This window comes from Perissodus microlepis, chromosome 1 (assembly GCF_051167445.1).
Source record: "Perissodus microlepis isolate ML-2025 ecotype Zambia chromosome 1, ASM5116744v1, whole genome shotgun sequence".
Taxonomy (NCBI): domain Eukaryota; kingdom Metazoa; phylum Chordata; class Actinopteri; order Cichliformes; family Cichlidae; genus Perissodus; species Perissodus microlepis.
In genome coordinates, this window is record NC_140461.1 from 25,092,037 (window position 1) to 25,116,049 (window position 24,013).

General features: G+C 39.7%; 1 protein-coding gene across 2 annotated transcripts in view; it reads right to left on the reverse strand.

Annotated features, from left to right (window-relative positions):
• Window positions 1-24,013, reverse strand: part of LOC146393898 (protein diaphanous homolog 3-like) — a 158,154-nt gene that overhangs the window by 98,885 nt on the left and 35,256 nt on the right. Inside the window, exon 18 of one of the 2 annotated variants that reach the window (XM_084936850.1) lies at window positions 15,053-15,061. The exons of the other annotated variant lie outside the window; for it this stretch is intronic. Coding sequence (XP_084792976.1) covers window positions 15,053-15,061 — 9 coding nt within the window. The remainder of the gene's footprint in view (window positions 1-15,052; window positions 15,062-24,013) is intronic. 2 annotated transcript variants of the gene reach the window in all.

Sequence of the window (24,013 nt, forward strand, 5' to 3'; positions counted from 1 at the left end):
TTTTCTGCATTCAACATTTTACAGAAGCTAAATGGATCTGTGTATTTATCTCCCATTAGAATAATAATTCAATGTTAACTTAACAGTTTACTTCCAACAAAGTTTTAAAGCCACACATACAGTCAGAAAAAACACACACCCTCTGCCATTTCAATGGTTTGACATATCAGGACATGACATAAAAAAATGGTAGGTAACAACATCACATGACATATGTCAGTGTGTCATTATTCACTGAGGAAAAACTAATTCAAAATGCACCCCATGATTCAGTAGCTTTTAGAACCACCTTTAGTGGCAATAACTTGAAGCAATTGCTTTCTGTATGATTTCATCAGTCTGTCACAACCTTGTGGAGGAATTTTAGCTCGCTCTTCTTTATAATGTTTATAATGCTTCAGTTCATTCATTTATGCACAGCTCTCTGAAGGTCCCGCCACAGTATTTCATTCAGGCTGAGGTCTGCACTTTGACTGGGCGATTACAGCACTTTGATTTCTCTCTTTTTCAGCAGCAAATCTTTTTGTAGGAGTTTTGCTGCTGCGTTTGGTATCATTGTCCTGTTGCATGACCCAGTTTCAGCCAAGCTTTAGTTGTCCGACAGACTGGCTCACATTTTACTCGAGAATACTTTGATATACAGAGGAGTTCAGGGTTGTATCAATGACTGCAAGGTGCCCAGGTTCTATGGCTGAAAAACAAGCCCAAATCATCAGCCCTTCACCACTGTGCTTGACAGCTGGTGTGAGGTTTCTGTGCTGATGCGTTTGCTTTTTGCCAAATATGATGTGTATTATGGCCAAACGTCTCCACTTTGGTCTCATCTGTTCAAATGACATTGTTCCAGAAGTCTTGTGGTTTGTTTAGATCCAACTTTGTAAACTTAAGCCATGCTGCTATGTTCTATTTAGAGAGAAAAGGCTAGCTCATCTGACCTTGTGGTGGATTTGCTGGGAAGTCCATCTCTGGCAAGATTGCCATCTGTCCTGAATGTTCTCCACATGCAAATCATATTTCTCTACAGCATGCTGGATTTCAAATGATTAGGAAATTAACTTATAACCCTTCCCAGATTGTTGGGGAGCATCAGTTGCTTCACTAATACCATTAGTGACAACTTTGCTCTTTGGCATTGAGTAAACACAAACCTGAATGCTCCAGACCAGCCAACTGTCAAAACCTCTGTTTTTATAGAGACAGTCACACTTCCTCAATTAATCAAGTGCATTTGATTAGCAGCACCTGGCTGCTGATTACCCTTTTAAGGGTAAGTAAGGGTGGACAAACTGATTTTACATTTTGTCTTAATTCTTCTTAAATAAATAATGACAAAATGTACAGCGTCATGTTTTGTAATTTACCAGATAATTTTTTTTAAAGATTTTTTTTAATTCTGAATATTGAGATGTACTAAGAGGAAAGCCCTAAATAGCCTCTTGCTTACTACATTAAGATGTTGTATTGATCTATTCGTCATGAAGTTCAACAAAATCATATTTATTACAAAGTACACAGAGACTCTCAAACACATAACACCAGAGTATCAACAACCTCGTTTCAGCACACAAACACACTTGGCTATGTCACACAATCTATGAAGCGTCCTCACATAAGGGCTAGAGACATCTCTATTGTATAAGAGATAGTGGGATAGAAAGATAGAAATTACATTACTCCAACACACACACGCGCACGCACACACACACACACACACACACACACGCAGCTACCTAAGGTGTTATCAGTTAAATCAGCTAATTGGATTGCCCCCTTCCAGCATCACCCTCTTATCCTCCTTGGCCTTAAAACAGCTCTTCTTCAGGGAAGCCTGCTCATTATACATCAACCAATTAAAATCTCCTGCAGGAGGGTCAGAGGTCACTGGTTAATCAATCAGAGGGAGTGGCAACAGTTGTAGTTATCAGATTACGCTATCACCCAGGAAGAAGGAAAGATAAGGATGCACTTGTGAGAGCAAACCAGTGGGAAGTCTGCATCCCATTACACGTCTAGCGAAAGCAGAACAGGAGCACAGCGTAGGTATGATGCGACTAGAGTAGATATTTTAAGACCTAATGACGAGTGGATTAATAAGTGTAAAAAGATGACACATCACAGGAATAAAAAGTTGCACCTGTTCAGAGAGGGAGAGAGATGGAATCAGAGCATGACAGGAAGAGGCAAGTTACAAACCCAGCCATCGACTAAAACCACTGTTAAGATCAGGAGCTGAGATCAGATAACGCAGAAAACGGAAAGCAGGAGTCAATCACAAGACAGCAGAGAGCAGTGCATTAGGAACAGACACCAGCACTGAGAAAATGGCTCTGTTCTGCCACAGCAAACGTCACATAATGTGAGAAATTTACCATCTAAGAAAGTTAAAGTCTCTTCATGAAAGCTTGTGATAAATGTCAATGTGATGGCGGGACGGTGGACAAAGGAGGAGGACAGATAAGTATGAAAAACAGAACAAAGATGAATGGCCGTCTCAATTTCTTTGCCTCCAGTGTAGGATCCTTAGGGGAAAAGGGATTCTGAATTATTCCAAAAGTAACAATGAACCCACAAGAAATAAATAAATATGGTATTTTGTGTTTTTGTAAAAAAACAACAACAAAAAAACAAAACATAAATGGGTATACAATAAAAAGAAGAAGTTCTGTTATTCTCTGAAGAAAAGCACAGTAATGTTCGGTTGCAGGGTCAGATGAGGATCCAAAGCCAGGATTCTGAAAGTTTTGCTCTGCTCACCTTGCTTGTAATAATTCTACTGAGTACTTCTTATCCAATCTCTGGCACAGTTTAAAGGCACTTGACAAAAAAATATGACAATGTGTGACACTGCACACACATGCACACCCACGTGCACCCCTGCGTGCACGCACACACACACACATCCCCAACCACAGCAGTGCTTCCCACAAGGCAGTACCAGTGAATTGTGCCATCAAAGCACTAAAGGGAGTGGTGGAAGAAATAAAACTGCTGTGAAAGAGCATGACTGACATGACAGGCAGGCCTCAGAGACAAGCAAGTAACACCTTATATCCCCCACCCCACCTCTCTCTCAGACAGACACACACACACACACACACACACACACACACACACACAGTCTACTTTCTTCCCTTGCCCCAGCCTTTTACACTCGGATCACCACTTTATTTTATCAGGTTGGATTTCTAATCAGAGAAAAAAAAACACCTTACTGGAAAACACGCGAGTGCACGTCATTTCATCTTGTGTTTGTCTATGTCGCTTCCTATGTGCCTTTATTATTTATGGAATGATATAGTGGCACAATCGCCTCCTCCGAGGAAGCAGATAAGCGCACAGCGAGGGGAAAGTTGAGAGGGCCACAGACTTGAAAGGCTAATTAAATCAGTGTGTTGTTTCCAATAGCCAATCAAGGCAGTCATGCAGGTAAAGTTTAAATCACTGCTATTAAAGGGGTTTCTGTGACAGGGATAATTCAGGGGGCCTTGAAATTCAATGTGCAAACACCACACACACACGCACAACTCCCCCCCACACACACACAGACACACAAAACTGCCTGAAGCAAAATCCACTGTGAGACATCTGATGCACAGGAGGGGGGCTGTCTGCAGCAAGTGAACAAATCCACCATTCCGACACATCTGTCAACTCTACAGTCAACAGAAGGAAAGGAGAACAGTCAAACCAGCTGCACAGTTTGACTGTTGACTCACTGTATGCTTCGGATCCAGATATGTCCTGAACTTCAGTCAGTCTGACAGAAAGCACGAGAGACATAAGACACATGTCCAGTAGTTACTTGGACTATGCATACCCTGCCCTCACCTTTCCCTCTCCGCCTCATCGATGCATACACTCCTCCATCCTGAACAGCAAAGCGATGACAGCTCGACTAGTCTGTTTGCACATGGACTAACCTCCCCACCAGAGTTTTGAGCGCCAGCGAGTGTGAGACAGAGAGGGAGATCAGAGTAATGAAGTGAGGGGCTCTATTTTGAGTGAGCTAATCAAAGCGAACCATCCAGGGCCACCTCTCTCTGTGATCCAGACTAGATGACCCAGGGCCATAATTAGTCTGAGACTTTCATTCTGATAGCAGCAAATTAACAGACTTCATTAGGCTGTTCTCTCCTCCTCTATCCCTGCTATACCAAGATCACTTAAAGTGTCCCTGTATGAGCACCAGCATCTACAACATACTGGCCAATTGCTCTTCACAAAGAAAGGAACACACCCCGCAGAGAGAACGTGCAAGTATACACATTTGGAAATCAAAAGTTACTGACAATACATGAAAAGGTTTATAATTGATTAGAAGCCTCTGTTAATCAGTGTGTACCGGCCTGTAGGGATGAATGTAACAGGATGGTCTATTTCTCAGTGGAGTAGTGCCCTCTAAAGGCCTCATGAAGACCTACCAGTGCCCTCTTAATACATCTGTGTGTGCATGTGCATACACAAGCACACACACACACACACACACAAATGAGTATTTTCTGACTGCTCTGTCATATCAGGTATGAAGCATTATTATCTCCATTTCATTTCACTGTCACAGCCCCAGTATGATCTGCACAGTTGTTAAGCCCACCCTAACATTTCCCAAGTCATTCAATGGATTGATGACGGCCTAAATCATTCACCTCTGAAGTCATTTGCAATTTTTTTCGTTTTTCTCCCTATGCTGTTGCAAACACGTCTGCGCCCACTACCTTCCCTACTTCCAGCGCTGTATCCTTCCTCTCCCTCCTCCATACACAAACCTACACGTGTGGATGAAAAATCGCAGCAGAAAAATAAAGTCGCGAAAGCAAATATGTTTTTAACGAGCCGGCCCATTACTTTGATGATATGAGAACATAAAAACACAAATTGGGACTAAATTGAAGTGCTGATGCTTGAGAAACAGAGACAGGGGAAAAAACACAACTCAACAACAACAATGGAGGAGGAAAAGAACAGAAAATAGAAAAAGATTAAGCACACACACACACACAAAAAAAACAAATGCAAAGGGTGAGGGTACGCGTTTGTAAAAATGTGACATTTTCAAACATTTCAGGACACTGTCACAGGTCCAGGTAATTGGTGTGTGGGTCTAGCACACACTGTAGCACATTAGACATTTCGTAATGTGACCAGAATATGGCTGCGCGGTGGGTTCAAAATATATATGAAAATAACAGGCTGGGTGTAAAATAAGGGTGTGAGAGGGTGGGTGGGTGGGGGGAGACAGCCATGTGTACGGTGTGTGATCGGACGTTCCCTTTCAACAATAATGAAAAGAGCCTTTAATGATTATGCATTTGATGAGATCTCTCATACTGGCACAAATTTTCTACAGCCACACGGAAAGTCATTATAGAGCTAATGGTATTCTTCAAAATGTCAAAGCAAAACCATAAAGAGCGCGAGAGAGAAGGAGAAAAGAAGCACAATCGAGACAGAGACACACAGGAGAGAAAGTCCATTTGATGAGAACAGGTATATATCAGCAGCAATGCTGACTGCTAGGCAGCTAGACATGGACATGCTGCTGATATCCTCATATAGTCAGTGCGGTTCAAAACAAGCTATATTTAAAACATTTGATGTGATTTTAGAAGCTAATTCCTGCCCTCAGTGAACAAAGCTGCACTCTGTGCACCTCTGGAGGTAACACAGATGTTTATTTTTATCCAGCTAAGTGAGATTAATATGGTAATTAGGCAACTTAAAAACACATAAGCATAAATGAGAATATAATGCCAAGTTCTCAAAAAAATATTTAGGCATATGATTTTCAACAGGACAGCCTACTATACTGCTTTTATCCCCACCTTCTCTAGTCCTCAATCGTCTCCTAATTCCTGTGATGGTGTCCACCAACCTCCTCAGCTTCTTTTCTTTTCTTGTAATTCAAAAGCCTTTCAAGTTCTCCACGCAGCAGACCACAAAAGCTCTCGCTTTTGTTTTAGGAAATACACCCACCTTGCATTTGAGAAACCCATTAACCATCATATACATATGTTAAATGGCTCCAATTTCTACAGGGGAGAGGCATGGACATGAATGAACACGGCTGTTTAATGTGTCACATCAGCCTGAGTATGACAAGTGATGAAAAGCTGTTAGCGCTGACCGGTCTTTACCACCATATGAGAGCCTTTTCTTTACTGTATGTGCTGCTTAACCGCCAAACCAAGCATACGAGTTAATTCCCTCCTACATACCAGCCCAATTTCTGCTCCCCAAATATACTTGTGCAGAATGACAGGACCAATGCAAATACACTTCCTTACAGACCATTATATTCATATGGAAATTAGCTGTCTAATTATCTGTTATAGCATGCCAGCAGTAGGAAAAGAGACTGTCTTTCCTCAACTTTCTCTTTAACAGGTTACATTGATCTAGTGAGCCTGACACTGACTCAAACCAAAGCCTTTACACTGCGGTAAATAACATTTTAAAAAAGGATAGGCGTGAAGCATCTTCTCCAAGCATAACCATGCTATGACTTCAAATGATTTATTCACTAAGTATTCGTGCATCTTCACGCTAAAACATATCCCAAGCTGCATACGTTTTAGGGCTGCCACAAACGATTATTTTGATAGTCGACTAGTCACCGATTATTTTTGCCATTAGTCGACTAATCAGATCATGCATCCATTGGACGTACAGCTTATTGCACCAGCAGCATCTGCTCTTATATAACTATCATTAGCTTACAGCTTTAAGTGTTTACGGTATGTGCTAACTAAAAATAAAGACAAGATGATAGTTTATTAAATTTTAATGAAATTTGCAGATTGTTTCGGTGAAGTTTAATAAACTCCTTGCTATCTAAAATATAACGGGACACCGGAGTATATTCTCGAGCATCTCACACTTCTGATAATCAGCTGTCTGCTTGACGTTTATTCAGCTGTGTAAAAACTATAACTTTAATCTCAGCCAAACCGATTTACTCAGGAACAAATAAAATACTAAAAAAAAAGCCAAACAATAACATTTTGAAGTTATCTAAGTGGCTTATATATATTTAACCTGAGAAAGACGGCGGTGGGTTTGAAAACGATTTGCCGGGAGTCCGGTGTTCTCACGGGCTCTAGTGAGCCTTGCCCTCGGCTAGCTATCGAGCTAGTGGGTAACAGACGTCACCGAAAACGTCGGAGCGCTTTTGAAAATATGTGGTGTCTTGATAAACTGAGCAGATATTTGAGGTTTACACAGCTACATTCTCGCCTAAAAATATGTTAAACGTTTATTTTGTGACCCAGAAAGAATAATAAGAGTAATATTAAAACTAACTAGCTGCCACCATTGTTGTAAACTGAGCTGGGCTGCGCTATGAATTCTGGGACACAGCTTCTTCTTCTTCGGGGTTTAACAGCAGCTGGCATCCTTGTACATGCAGTGCTGCCATCTTCTGTTTCAGTCCGTTATTACACTCTTAAATCCTACTACTTATTCCTGCGTCTTTTGTGATCTTACAAAGCTTCAAACGACGCGTCGACTATTAAATCAATCGTCGACGATTTTGATAGTCGACGTAATTGTGACTAGTCGACTAATCGTGGCAGCCCTAATACGTTTACAAGCTTAATCTATGATTCCTATTAATTATCTGCTTTGCCAGACATTCACTATTCATATTGTACAGTATTCTTAAAAAAAGGAGGAGGGAAAAAACAAAAAACTTAGTAAGGCAACAACAAATACAGCATCACCACTGGTAATCAGATTAAACCAAATTAAATACTATGTTTGCACTGATCAAATGAACACAACATCTCCACGCAAGCATTATATGGATTTATTGAGTAACTTTTTCGGTATATTTAAAACAATCATAGAACCACTTTTCAAAGCTAACGTGTAAATTACCACACAGTCTATGTGCTGTGACGGTTTTGAATTATTCCTTAAGTATATCTCTTCCAAAGTTATAGTAGTACACAGCATGCTGCTAATACCGCAGCATGTTATCTGTGCTGTGGTTTTCTCCCAACTCTTCTGTAATAACTACATTTTAAAGTTTAAGCATTTTGTTGCATAACACAGAACAGCCCACGGCCATTTTGAACCTTTTTTTTAGCAGCCGATGTGAGCTGAACCCTGTATTGGTCAGGCTCCAATAGTAAATAAAATAATAATAATAAAAAAAGCTATTAACTTCCTTATGTTTCTCAATTTTTAGCAGTTTCTTTCCCCAACACCCTTTCCATTTCTCTTTCTTTTTGTCTACCGTCTTGCAGCGTTTCAGTAGAGGTAGGTTATTAGTGGATGCTTGTATTCCAGGAAGAAATGGCAAACTGATTTTGTGATCTTTGAGGGTTTCGTCTAATTGGATGTTATTTATTAGTTGAAAAGAAGGCTCAGGAAAGGGCAGCTCTCTTCATGTTGTTGCTCATTTTTGTTCCAAGCACTATAGCGACGAAACTGTCTCTCTGCCCTCTCCTTGATAAAAAGAAATAGACAGAAAACATGCTGCAGACGTCAATTAAGATGTTACTCTTTAGAACACGAACTGCAATTATGTATATTCATATAACATGCCAGTCTGACAAGTTCACATATGGGGAAAAAAAGAAAAAAAAATTGTTTTGTTCCCCCCCCCCCCCATATGTGAACATGTAACAATTAAAATTTTATCTTCAAAATCTCAAAGGGAATTCTAAAATTCTGAATCAAGATGTAATTATAGAATATACTAGAATTAGAATGACACGTATGTGGACGATTACAAAGTTAGTCCTTTGTACCATCACAGTGACTTTTAAATCAAACAATCAAGTGTTCAAAGTGCAGACTGTGATTGCAAACTCTGCCCGAAGCCTGGAACCCATGGACATCACCTAATGCCATGTTTCCTCCCTTGAGATGCTCTACCGGGCCTTTAATGCAGCCACCTCCAGGTGCTGCTTGTTTGTGGGTCTCTGTCATCAATTTTGTCTTCACTAACTGAAAAGCATGCTCTGCTGAGTTGAGATCAGGTGACTGACTCAGGCAATGAGGATCTTTCTCATTTCTTTGCCTTGAGAAACTCTGGGGCTGTTTTTGCATTAGCCTTTAGCTCAGTATCATTTGCAATGTGAAGCACTGTCCAATCAGTTTTGGAGCATCTGCAGCAATCCAAGCATTAGTACAGCCCCGTAGTGCACTTCAGAACTTATCTTGTTATTTCTATCAGCAATCATATCATCAATAAACACTAGTGGTCCGGCTTCACCGGCAGCCACGCAAGCTCCTCCCTCCCTCCCCCCACTTGGTAGGTCAGATCATAACCTGATTCACCTCACCCCCCGCTATGTGCCAATTGTGAGGAGGGAACCTGTGACCACCAGGACTGTTAGGAGGTGGTCAGAGGAGGCCTTAGCGGAACTGCAGGGCTGTTTCGAGGTGACCAACTGGGAAACACTCTGTGAGCCTCACGCCGAGGACATCAATGGACTTACTGAGTGTATCACAGACTCCATTGTTCCAGCTCAGACTGTTCATTGTTACCCAAATAACAAGCCGTGGGTGACTAAGGACATCAAAGCCCTCCTCAACAACAAGAAGAGGGCTTTCAGAGGGGGCAATAAAGAGGTGGTGAGGAAGGTCCAGGTGTTACTAAAGGACAAGATCGGAGCGGCTAAGGACAATTACAGGAGGAAGCTGGAGTGGAAACTCCAGCAGAACAGCATGAGAGAAGTGTGGAGGGGCATGAAGACCATCACTGGACAGGCCAACCAACAGCAGGGGAGCTGAGGGAGGTGAGAATAGAGCTAACGAGTTGAATCTGTTTTTCAACAGATTCGACACCACAGTGTCTGCTCACACCCCCACAACCTCACCTGTAGTCAGCCTGGTATCCAGAGCCACACCACTGTGCCAGCCTCTCTCTTCACATGGCGCTGTTGCCTCCTGTGAGATTCCTGACACCCCTCCCCCACCCATCACCTTCACTCAATACCAGGTTGAGATGCAAATGAGGAGACTTCACTCAGGCAAGTCTGCTGGACCAGACGGAGTGAGTCCCCTCGTCCTCAAGACCTGTGCCCCCCAGCTGTGTGGAGTCTTTCATAAACTGTTTATGCTGAGTCTGAGTCTGCAGAGGGTCCCAGTGATGTGGAAGACATCATGCCTCGTCCCTGTACCAAAGACGCCACGTCCCAGTGGCCCCCAGGATTACAGGCCCGTGGCACTGACCTCCCACATCATGAAGATCCTGGAAAGGCTCATCCTGGACCAGCTGCGACCCATAGTAAGACCACACCTGGATCCCCTTCAGTTCGCTTATCAGCCTCGTCTCGGAACTGAGGACGCCATCATCTACCTGCTCAATCGTGTCTACACCCATCTGGACCAGCCGGCGAGCACTGTGAGGGTCATGTTTTTTGACTTTTCTAGTGCTTTCAATACCATCAGGCCGACCCTCCTGGGTGATAAGTTAGCAGCGATGCAGGTGGATGCTTCTCTGGTGTCCTGGATTGTTGATTACCTTACAGGAAGACCACAATATGTACGTCTCCCACAGTGTGTGTCTGACAAGGTGATCAGCAACACAGGGGCACCACAGGGGACTGTCCTCTCCCCCTTCCTCTTCACCCTCTACACCACAGACTTCAGCCACTGCACAGAGACCTGCCATCTTCAGAAGTTTTCTGATGACTCTGCGGTGGTTGGATGCATCAGCAGGGATGATGAAACAGAGTACCGGGCTGTGGTCGACTCCTTTGTCACGTGGTGTGAGCAGAATCATCTGCAGCTCAACGTGGCAAAGACCAAGGAACTGATCGTGGACTTCAGGAAGACCAGGAAACACTTGACCCCCGTTTCAATCCAGGGGGTCAGTGTTGACATTGTGGAGGACTATAAATACCTTGGAGTACACATTGACAATAAACTGGACTGGGCTAAAAACACCACAGCACTTTACAGGAAGGGCCAGAGTCATCTCTATTTTTTGAGGCGACTGAGGTCCTTCAACATCTGCCAGAAAATGCTCAGGATTTTCTACGAGTCTGTTGTGGCCAGTGCAATCCTCTATGCTGTTGCATGCTGGGGGAGCAGGCTGAGGGTAGCAAATGCCAACAGACTCAAACTAATCCGTAAGGCCAGTAATGTTGTGGGGATGGAACTGGACTCCCTCAAGGTGGTGTCGGAGAGGCGGATGCTGTCCAAGATAAAGACAATGTTGGATAACACCTCCCACCCACTCTATGACATGCTGGTCAGTCACAGGAGCACGTTCAGTGAAAGACTCAGATTACCGAAAAGCACCACTGAACGACACAGGAAATCTTTCCTGCCTGTGGCCATCTCCCTGTACAACGCATCCACTTAACACACTGGTTACTGCTACAACTACACATGTTTCTTTTCCAGCTATTTATTAATGAGTGACTTATATATATATATATATATATATATATATTCTTAGTTAGCATATTGTCTGTCTTGTTAATGTTGGTTTATAATAGAGATGGCACGATACCACTTTTTTATGTCCGATACCGATACCGATATGAATCCGATATAGTGTATTTTTTAATCAATAAAACGTTTTTTTAATATCTTGCTGCATTTTGTATAAGTTTATACTCAAGTTTAAGTAAATAACAACACTAAAGCTATTCTGTTATACCTGTATGTAAAAAATACACTGCGCCCAAAATATTTCATAGTTCAGCAAAACCAATCAATCTAATAAACTTAAACCTGCTCCATCCTCCCTATTCTGGTATTTTAAAGAGTATTTAGCAGAAATATTAAGCAACCTAACTAATAGGGTTGCAAACTCCCAGCAAAAAAAAATAGGGAACCACCCCCCACCCTCCACCTCATGATGCTTAATCGATGTAATCAAATTTAATTTGATGCAGGGGAAAAATGCACAGAAATAAATTATTTTTCAAGAATAATTAAATAGATTCAACATCTTTCTTCAACAGAATTGCAGACTGCACAGATGGTATCTTCCCAAAGGAAAAAGTAGTATAGCTTACTAGGGTATATTAGACTTAACAGTTACTATATACAGTAATGGACTACTATATATTTTACATCAGATTAAAACTTTGGGTGTAAGAGTCAGATAATTATTTATTAAAAGCTAGACATTTTAAATGAGAATAAGAAAGAAAAGTATGTCTTTGTGCCCCCTTTTCCCTGTTAATGCCCTATCGGCCCCCCTGGCTAAACTTTGCTAGATCCGCCCCTGCACAGTTACCAGCTATGTAGAAAAAGATCCTGGTGTAGAAAGTAATATTAAATAAATTCTAACAACAGCTTATCAAGCTTAATAGTGCTGCTGTTGTTAAACCGCTGGTTTCCTCTTTCTGGTGAGAAGTGGGCCAAAAACTAAGAAGAGAGACAGACCCGCGACAGAAAAGCCGATCAGCTGATCATTAAGCAGTTTCACAGCAGGAGAGAGAGAGAGAGAGAGGCAGTCCCTCCATATATCGGTTGTTAAGCTTAACGCTAAAATGCTTTACAAACATTCAGAGATGAACTTACACACTTGCTTTACTTCTCTCTGGGATAACTTCCTCGGAGATGAAATGCTGGTTTGGTAGCGAAGCTACAAATACACACAGCTGCTCTGTCACGTGATGCATACTGCTGCAACGTGCTAGGTTATGAGCCGAGTTACGCCGTGTAGCAAGTTTTGTGAGGTGCTTTTTTGATATTTAATGGATCAGATTACATTTTTTATTTCTCGCTGATATCCGATCCAGTAATTTGGGTCAGTATCGGACCGATACCGATACGCAATATCGGATCGGTCCATCTCTAGTTTATAATGGAGCACTGTAACAAAAAATAATTTCCCCCGGGATCAATAAAGTATTCTGATTCTGATTCATGCCAAAACACTGCTTCCACCATGTTTTTTTTTTTTTTTTTAAGATGTTTCTGGCAACGTCTGATCTGGCATTCTTGTTCCTGAGTATAACCCGTGGTTTGACAAGCTCACCATTTCTATTCATGACCACTCCTAAATATTTTCCTTTTTCATTTTGCTCATTTTGTTTTTTAAGCTAAGCGATGGCCTCCTTCACTTGCACCAGCATCTCTTTAATGAACAACTAACAAGTGCAACTTAACACTCCAGAACTTTTATCTGTTTAATTTGTCGTTTATTACCAAGGGAATAGACCTCACCTGACCATGAAACTGTTAATAAATCAGTTGTACAATTACGTTTGAGCACACTCAAACACTCAAAAGTGTTTAGAATTCCTTAACTCCTTCAATTGAAGCACAAAGTCTGCATTTCAGCTTTAATTACATCTTGGCTGTGTGGAAAAAAAAAAACACACCAAAAAAAACCACTGGTGCTGAACAGTGGCAAATTACAAAAAAAATGCCCAACAAATGTCCAACAAATTATGGACCTAACAATATGGCTGATCCAACCATGTAGGCTTAGCTTTTATTATTAATATATTCCTTTATTGAAATAAAATATATTAGTGTTTCCTAAGCCTGGCTTAGTTTATGATGTAAAAAAAACAGCACCACTAATTTAGTCATTCCCAGTTTACTTCTCAAAGAAATAATCGTTCATTTTATGATGTAAAACAAACATTTAACCAAATCCAACTGAATACCAAAACGGCAGGTCTCTACAGGTTTGTTTTAACTAGTGCCCATTATGTTAAAAAAATTACCATCACTGCTGGCTGATCCAGAAGCTACAACAACAAACAGATGAGACATGAGTAGTGCAGTAAAAAGAGGACATGTTCCTCATAGTACTTAATTCCCCACCTGCCAGCGACTGGAATATGTTCTGTGATTTTCACCTTGTCTTCTCACTAACACCCAAAGGAAAGCCATGTTATACATGTTTTATCTCTATCTATTGACACTGATACTCTCAAAGAGCTTCTCCAGAGGCTATCTGTGAAATCACAGAAATTGCTAACACTTCTGAGAGCTGTCAGCTCCTTCTCTGCTTGTCCACTCAGTACATTTGCTTGTTTGTTTCTCCGCTTTTTCTTCTTGTCTGTCCAAGTAAGTAAAGGGCACAGTACAAAGAAGTCTTTTTTACTCTGAGTTCATCAAATGTTAAAAACATAAATAAATAAATCTTAGTCTTTTGATATTACAACTATTTATGTCAATACAAACACCCCAAAGGGGAATGCACTGCGCAAGCATTCGATATATCAAAAATTGTAGGGAGATTTGAAGTTATAGTGTTTGCTTATAAAACTAAATCATCTACTTTTCTAAACTATTTCTCTCTTTACTGCTGATGGCAAGTTAAAACTAAATTCACTGTAAAATTCAAAGACTCCATTTAGACTGACGCAATTTCTAAAATTACACAAGTTCCTTGGATAATAATTCACCGATCAATCACAGAGTTAAAACACTGGCTGGAGGTCTACACTCTTGAAGGATGATGTTACAACTTAACTTTACAAGGTCGCATAATAAATCCAAGTCTGTGGTTGCTTTGGCAACACATGTAACACAGTCCACGGACAGAGTTTTATAGGCGTTAGAAGAGGCTCTTCATGTTAAACCAACAGGCTAACAAGTATTTTGAGCAACACGAAATACTTCAGATTAGCTACTACCTACCTGCAAAGACTTAGCTTTAACACTGGTGAGTACGAAGAGTAAAAATACGAACAAACTACAGTCTTCAAATCTGCATCTTAATAATGATTAACTGCCTTTACTTTAGTAAAATGTACAAGACAATCCCAATTTCAAATGTTTGTCAGATTTAACTAGATATAAAACCTTTTAAATTTCAATAGCTTTTATAAAAAAAAGTAAATAATAAAAAAATAAAAAATAGAAAAAATGTAGGGGAGAAATACTGCTTAGAAAGGTCAGGTCAGCGTCATGCACCTTTATACAGTTATACAGGTGCAAGTAGTAATGGGGGTTATGCTTCTTTAACAGATCAACTGAAATCCCTCAGTGCATGACTAACATGCAGGTTACAATTTCACAAACTCTCACAGTAACATATCTGAAATTAGTTTGGGACCAACTAAAACTGATGCTGCAAGATAAGAAAAGCAAGTAATAATTTAAAAAAAAATCTACTAACCTTTTGTTTCTGTTGTAGAGCAAACATGAAGGCAGATCATGCAGCCAAGCAGAAGTTGCAAAAGAAAACAAGAGAAAAAAGAAGAGAGAAAGTAAAGCAGCAGAGACAAAGCAAACAGAAAAAAGAAGAAGACAGTGTTATTTGAAGTAAGCATTACTTTAGACTTTTTGATGTCAGTAAAGAAATAAAGCACTACACTGAATGAAAAGTGATGCTAGAGACTATAGAAAGAGTTCGTGTACTATATGCACTGCCAAGAAATATGTATAATTGTTATGACAGTTTAGGTTCAATTTTGATTTCTTTCCAATAAAATCAAACAAAAAGCAGAAGCATCACACAATTTTGAGATCTGTTCATTGAAATAGACGTAATGTTCTAACATTCAATACTTATTTGAAGCAACAATGACACTGATGGCTGATGATGACTGTGTCATAATCACATGAGACATTACATGTCAGAGGCTTGTTTCTCTCATTTGAATAGATCACATTACACAGACTGATTGCTCTCATCGCATGCATCAGCATATTGTTTGCCAGATTTTAAACCTGCATAACTGTTTTGGCCACATTCACAGCAGCGACTGGAGCTAAAGTGCAAATTTCACATCTAATGTCTAGATAAGAATCTGAAATGTTCCAGTTAAACATTCTGCAACGTATTTTCCGTTGTGCTTGTGTTTGCACAAAAAATGTAAAACAATATTCTCATCTACTTCCAATCTTTTGACATGGATGTGCAATTTTGTCACATTATTCCGCCCAAGTTCACATGGATTTTTCGGCAAAAACAGTTCCACAAAACAAAAACAAAAACTGTGGTTACATATGTGTGCAGTTATGAAAATAAATGCACTATTTTCCAGTTGTTTTGATGTTATTCATTGCACAGGTCACCACACAATCTGTAACAATGACTTATAACAGAGCTAAAGCCTACACCACTTTTAATTCTCTGACTTTTGGAGTTTGTTGGTGAAGCTTAAGACCTCCATTCTTCCCTTATGGCTTCTTACTTCAGCAACTGATACAGTAACCACAAAGACAGCAATTATGGCCCTCAGTTGTCAAGGGAGCAGATTAAACCTTTGAGTTCAGAAGCTGACATTGTAACAACAATAACTTTGTTTAATTTACTATTTGTGATTATTCAACATAATAAGATAAGTCTCAGTTATAGATATAATAATTAACTTTGGCTAACACCATAATAAATAGCAAATGTAATTAAAAATCAAACAGGAAATAAAGGAAGAGAGAGATATAATAAAGGTCATCACCGGGACTCAAATTGTGGATGCTGCTGTTCATGGTTACTATCTTAACCTCACAAATGAGAGGATAAATTTGAGTGAACTACAGAGTTAAGAGTCATGACTGTTGTACACCTGATTTGATTTTGTTTTAAATACATTTTAAAAGCTAGGCCTAAACCATAGTAAAGGTAACTCATATTTTCAGCTTGCAAATACAGTCTGTGATGATGATTAAGTTGACTGTGTATCATTTATCATGGTTGAGTTATTCTTACCCGTTAAAATCATGACAACATTCATTAAGTCTTTGGGGCTATCAAATGACAAGACAGCTGACCTACAGTGGCTTGCAAAAGTATTCGGCCCCCCTGAACTTTTCCACATGTTGACACATTACAGCCACAAACATGAATCAATTTTATTGGAATTCCACATGAAAGACCAATACAAAGTGGTGTACACGTGAGAAGTGGAACGAAAATCATACATGATTCCAAACATTTTTTACAAATAAATAACTGAAGAGTGGGGTGTGCGTAATTATTCAGCCCCCTGAGTCAATACTTTGTAGAACCACCTTTTGCTGCAAGCTCTGAAAACTGCTGTTCACAAACGCTGTCCATGTAATCTGACTGAGCTGGAGCTGTTTTGCAAAGAAGAATGGGCAAGGATTTCAGTCTCTAGATGTGCAAAGCTGGTAGAGACATACCCTAAAAGACTAGCAGCTATAATTGCAGCAAAAGGTGGTTCTGCAAAGTATTGACTCAGGGGGCTGAATAATTATGCACACCCCACTTTTCAGTTATTTATTTGTAAAAAATGTTTGGAATCATGTATGATTTTCGTTCCACTTCTCACGTGTACACCACTTTGTATTGGTCTTTCACCTGGAATTCCAATAAAATTGATTCATGTTTGTGGCTATAATGTGACAAAATGTGGAAAAGTTCAAGGGGGCCGAATACTTTTGCAAGCCACTGTATGTAAGCACACCGATTCAGGTGCTTGTCTTACACTGTAAAAGTAGACGAGGAATATTAACAATAACAAACAAGAATCATTTTTTAATGTTTTTATTAAAGACTTGTTCCAGACATTGCTGTAATTTGCCCCAGATTGATAAGAAAATGTAGCAAACAACAACAGTTTTACACTAAACAGTTATTTATGTTAAAGTTTACAATTCCTATTATCTATGTTTATGCGAAAATTGTCCCTCAGATAATGGGAGATTTAATCTATATGAAATAAACTAATATAACCTTTTAGCTATATGCAATGGGAAAATGATAACATCTTAGGAAGAATGTGGGGAGAAATGGGAGTCCGTGCCTGGAGTTGTAATGGCATGAACTGACCAGGGACTAACAGGAATAGCAGATAAAACACTGGGAAGGTGAAGCGAAAAAAAAAGAAACCCCCAGCCATGGTTCTGCATGTGTGCACAGACAGGGGGGCGGGATTGGACGAGGTTAATTATTTAATAGCCAGTAAATGTTATCGTAAACATATATATTAGGGATAATTGAGTAACCATAAGCAGCGTTAAATCTTATTAAAGTCAACATCTATTGCCTTGGTAAGTGGCTTTAAAAGACTGTCTCAAAGGTCCTCAGACAATTACTGTATGGGTGGCTTTATTAGACCTACTGCTTCTCTACTGGGAACTGTCACTCTTCAAAGAAATGCATTTTTGCAAACTGCTTGCTCCTAAGTGGTTCACCTTAAAAGGTTAGCATGAGAAATGGTGAGATTTTTGACATTCAATGCAATGCACAGAGCTACACTCAGCAACACCCATTTTTGATGCTTTGAAAAGTTGATCTTAAGTTGGAGGGTTTTTGTTGTTGTTTTTTATTGTGAACGCAAGCAGTGGGGGAATGGTCTAAAGGGAGCTTACAAGAAAAGCTGTCTACTTGAGGAACCTGCGGAGGTGACTGTCCAACTCTTGGCTGAAAAATCTGCTTGCCCAAGGTGTTACCTCTGTTCCTGAACCATAGGCAGGAAGGTAGCAGCTGCTAGCTCCTCCGGTCACATAACACCATTCCATGAGTACAGCATGTGGCAAACTGCATCTACTGTATAGCTACATTTCGTGTGCATTTAGCTGTAGTTGCTTTTAGTCATTTCCTGTCCCTATGCAATGATAGTAAGAGCTTGGTTCACATTGCCAAGAATAATTCTCAGTGGGTGCTGGTCTCCACCAAAGCTTTGTCAAATATTCTGTTCATAATATTTATAGAATTTATATGTGCAGCCAAGATGTGGAGGAAGTCTCTGATTTTTGCAGATGATGTGGTTCTGTTGGCTTCATTGGGCGCTGACCTCCAGCTTGCACTAGTGCAGTTTGCAGCTGATTAAGACGCTTCAGGAATGAGAATTAGAATCTCCAAGTCTGAGGCCATGAGTCTCAGCTGGAAAAGGAAGGATACTCCAAGGCAAGGATAAGCTGCTGCCCCAAGTGTTTTAGTATCTCAGGATCTTGTTCATAAGTGAGGGGAGAGTGTCACAGGAGACTGACAGACTGGTGCAGCACCTACTATAATGCAGACACTACAGTATAAAAGGGAAGCTGTCTAACTACAGATCAATTTATTTTCCTACCCTCACGTGACAACCCAAATAATGTTAAATTAAAATTAAATTAAATGACCAAAAACTACCATAAAGGATTTTAAATAAGCTTTTAAGCAATAACAAAAATATTTTTTGTTTCATGAATGATTAATGTAATCCAATCATTTGCTTTAATAATGAGACAAAAAATTCATCTTTGGCATTAGATTAAACTTAGTAGAATGGTACTGAACTCCTAAACCACTTTTTTTTTTTTTTATTTACAGGACTTGTACATAGTACATGTTGTAGATATGGCTCTACTAAAAACAATCCAATTCTCGAAGAAAAGTGAACATAACATTCACAAACATTCATTCCACCTCATTTCATTTCTGTATTTTATGTATATAAGTTTAGATTAGTTATTTATAGTTGGTTTACTCAGCTTTGTGTATGTATGTGTATGCATGTGTAATGTATATATAGACGTGTGTGTGTGTGTGTGTGTGTGTGTGTGTGTGTGTGTGTGTGTGTGTGTGTGTGTGTGTGTGTGTGTGTGTGTGTGTTTTTTTTACATTGCTGTGCTTGAGAGCCACCATCTACCGGAACCAAATCAAACCAAATCCTTGCATGTGTCTGCACATATACTTGGCCAATTAACACGATTCTGATTCTGATAAAGTACTGTATTTTTCGGACTATAAGGCACACTTGAAACCCTTTAATTTTCTCAAAAATCGACAGTGCGCCTTATAATCCGGTGCGCCTTATGTATGAATTCTGGTTGTGCTTACTGACCTCAAACCAATTGTATGTGATACACGACGCTCAAAAATCTGTCAAAAAATGTTTTAGCACAACTTTGGTAAGCTACAAAGCCACACCACTTTGATGGATTGTCGGAGCATTACAGCTACGGCTTTAACAGAGTTAGAAGTTAGCAGGAAGTTAGCTCGCTAGTTTCCACCCCAACATGATATATCATGTTCTGTCTGAGAGATTTCTGAAAAATTTTTGTAGGGTTACTGAAGTTGGGCTAGCTGGTATATAATGATATGCTGTGTGATCGCTAGTGACACAGCTAAGTTAGTATAACATAAACACAATCAAGCTGGAGCATGAATGCTAACTTTTTTCCACTCTATAAAAGTTAACGTGAGGGTTCCCAATGGTTAAGAACAAATGCAATCGCATGGCAGGATGCTGTAAACGGACCAAACTTCAGACAGGAGAACAACTGAGATAATCCATCCACAATACGAGGTTAGTCATTAATATACTGCAACAACATGGGAATAGAGCAGCTGCGAGAGAATTCAACATTAATGAATCAATGGTACGGAAGTGAAGGAAGCAAGAAGAATGAGTTGAGTAAAGTTTGACTTATCTGACTGTTTTGTTTCACTTAATGCTCCTTATAATCCGGTGCGCCTTACGATCCGAAAAATAGGTTCAATGATACGGTGCTGCCACAAATTCAACTTTGTTATATTATACACAAAATTACCAACACATTTAAAAGTATACTAAAATGCCCAATTAAAAACTGTTTTGAATTGTAGTTTGAAACCAACACGTAGGTATTTTCTCATGTTAATTATGTCCAGTTTTACTTAGCCCCCTCTGTAATTAAATCCTAGAAGGTGGTAATGATTTTACTAGTGACAGCTCTGGGCTTGTCAGAATAGTTTGGTTCTCCTCAGTTTGCATTTGTCAAAATTACATATATGGCTCTAACTGGAAAACAGCCTCTAAAAAAGCAAAAGCAAAAATAACCACTTGGTTGACAAAACATGAAATTTAAGGACTAATGTAGAGGAAAGTCTTCCAACCGGCAATTACAATCTCCCTCCCTCTTTTGCAAGTTAGTGCAAATGTCCACTGCTATAGTATCATAAAACTTTACGGATTAAAAAATATATATAAAAATACCTCAAGCTCAACAGGATTATTTTTCTGATGTTCTGAAGAGCACTTTACAGGCAAAAAAATCAATGTATCTGCACTATTCTTTGCAAGTCCACTAATAAAGAGTTATTTTGGCTGAGTCAATAAACAGAAAACAGATCTTGACAAGCTAAGTCACTAACTAGTGACACTATAATCAAATAAAGGCCAACAATCCAAATAGAAAACTATAGCTAGGATGAATGTAATGTTAATGTTATGAAAGTTAAAATATGAACTAAGACAATGAAAAAAAACCTACCTTGGGGGAAGACCTAGACGAATAGAGCCTTCGAAATGCTTTCAAGATAGATCAACATCCACAAGAAAGCACAAGAGTTATTAATTTATTACATTCTTAGAACCCATCTACCATGCACACCAGGCTGTCTCCTGTGCTTAATTCTGCTTTATGATTACTGCATTACACTACAGGCATAACCTTACAAACATTAAAGTAACATGTTGCCTCAGTTGTGTTCCTCGCTGGAATTTTTTCATAAATTTTTATTGATTAAGTCAGCATATTTGCATCATTTATCTAAGAAAATAAAGAGCATATATGCATTTGTCTGTTTCTTGCTTTTTATACCAACTGTTCATAAACACAGAGAGCACACAAAAAGCAGTCGCAAATAGTTATATTTTCTTTAAGCACCGGTTCGAGCACCGTTTAAGCACCGGCACCGTTTCAAAAGTACCGGTTTGGTACTGGTATCGGATAAAACCTAAACGATACCCATCCCTACTGGAGAGGTGCTCAGGATCAAAGGAATGTTTTGATCCTACTGTTTGAACCAAGACTGTACAAATTTAAGAACATAATGACAACATTCAACAATTAGACTTAACACACACAAAATCTGGGAAAAAGACCATCACAGCTGTATTTTCAGCAGACATTCTCTGGTTAATCAAGTATAAACTACAAAATAAACAATAAATTTAAAAAAAAAAAAAAGAATGTCTAAAAAAAATATACCGGTACCCATCCCTACTCTCCAGCCACTCTGGGGGAGATTTTATTGCAGAAACATCCTATCTGAAAGATCTGTTTCTTGTGATGTTGCTTCCTGCTTTTATGACCCTTTTGGTCAGCAGGAGGACACACACACACACACGTTCTTGCACATGCATACACGTGCACACACATACACACACATAGTGCCTTGTCTTTGTAACCAAGGGGGGTTTTACGGAGGAGGTGCTGTGTTGTGTATTGTGTGAACTGTAACAGTTTGTCAATAAATAGCTGCGAGGGAAGCTGCTCTTTGAAGGATTTTGGGCTGGAGACAGGTTAGGAGCGTGAGCTCCAAGAGCTGGTTCTTGACCAAAAACTTCCCTTGCTAGCAAGTAAAAGATGTTTGTCTTGTTTTTGTCGTTAACAAGAATAAGTCTCTAAACTAGCGGGGCTTGTGGAAACACAGACCCAACAGTGTGGGTGACAGGAATTGTCTTAGAAAACTACTAAGAGGAATAAACATCACCAAAAAAAAAAAAGAAGAAGAAAAAAAAGAGGAAGTTTCAAGAAATATGAATCCATATTTAATGAGGCAAACTGAGTGAATACTGTTTCACATTGTGTCCCGTTTAATGTTTAATGCTGATCCAGATGCTGCTGCTCTTAAGTGAGATGAAACATGATGCTACACGGCTGTGTTAATAAGAAAACAAACCCACAAGCACGTACACATGTAAGTTCACTTGATGACCCACGCTAGTGGTAGCAGCTGGGTCCGATTGCACAACCTACCAGTCATCCTGCTCCTACAACCTCCATTGGGACTGGAAAAAACCATGAGGAGAACAACCTTTCAAATGATGGGAAAGACAAATGTTTCTTTCTCACCAAATCTAAAATGCATTACCCGTTAACAGTAACAAACCAAGCAGTTGGAACGGCACAGAGCTGAACCGCTTTTGCGTGCCTGCCCATAAGATGAGGCATGTATTTCATGAAAGCTGGAAAATAAAATTCTGTGAAAATGTGCAGATGCAAGGTCATTAACCTAACAGGAAGGTACAATGTCTTCAGGTGAACATCCCTCCTTTGCCATCCCCAAAGAACACCTGTTTGACTGTCTGTCTACCTGTTTGCCCTTTAGATCTGCCTCCATTATTCAACACTTTGACTATAGGGAGCTAGAGTTGCATTGGTGTGTAAGGGAGGGAGAAGGGGGCACTGTGCCTTGAGAGGAGCGCCATAGAGTTGTGACAGGTAGATAACACCTGGATGAATAATTCAAATTGGCGTAAGCTAGCTGAAGCAGTGACAAGACAAGAAAGAAAACACAAGACGTGAATAAATCATCAGTGAAGGGACTAATAAATGAAACACCGGGGAGGGATAACATCTCTTGCTACCTCCTACTCAAGCTTTAATCATTCCAACAACCTTGTACATGAATATTCCAGATATAACCAGCTACACTAATGTCTTAGGCAGTAAGAGTATGGTGTTTTATTATGCAATATCACCACTAAAATAGTCACCAAAATACAAAACAGTCTGATTCCACAAGGAGTGCTAGTACTGAAACTACTACTTTTAAAAAGAAAAAAGAAAAAAGTCACTGCACAAGCAGTCTATTTAAATAGAGGAAAGAATCATTTTTATAAAACCAGTAATACTGTGATAATAATATTATTTTGATCCACATATTTCCCCAGCACATTAAAGTACTTTCTCAGGGATAGGACTGGCTAAACAAACGATCCATATGTGTGAGTTGGTATGACAACTCACACGTATGGAGTATGTAACTGTTTCAGGAGTCAGTGGCTTGAAGCTACCATTTATGGGAATTTGCCTAAGTCAGAATCCAGCTTTCATGTGTTGGCACTGGTGCTTCAGTTGGTCTAAATCTCCATGGAAGCAATTTTGCAATGAAGGACATAAAACAACAAATAATGTCCCAAGAGTTTAATCGACTTCCAGGCAAGAGATTGAAGCAACTAACAACAGCTATCCCCGATAAGACCTGGTAGTAAATACATTAGAGGGTTACCTAGGCAACGAGTGTCCAGAAAGCCCGCCAGTGACCATGAATGGGTTCCAATGTGGCCGAAGATTCAGATAGTGGGCTCCACCTGGTGCATAAAGCTGTTCATGACCAGGCTGAGGTCAGACTATAGTCAGCCCTCTATTTTCTTTTTATTTTATATTTACTAATTATTAATAAATTTTTGTTGTT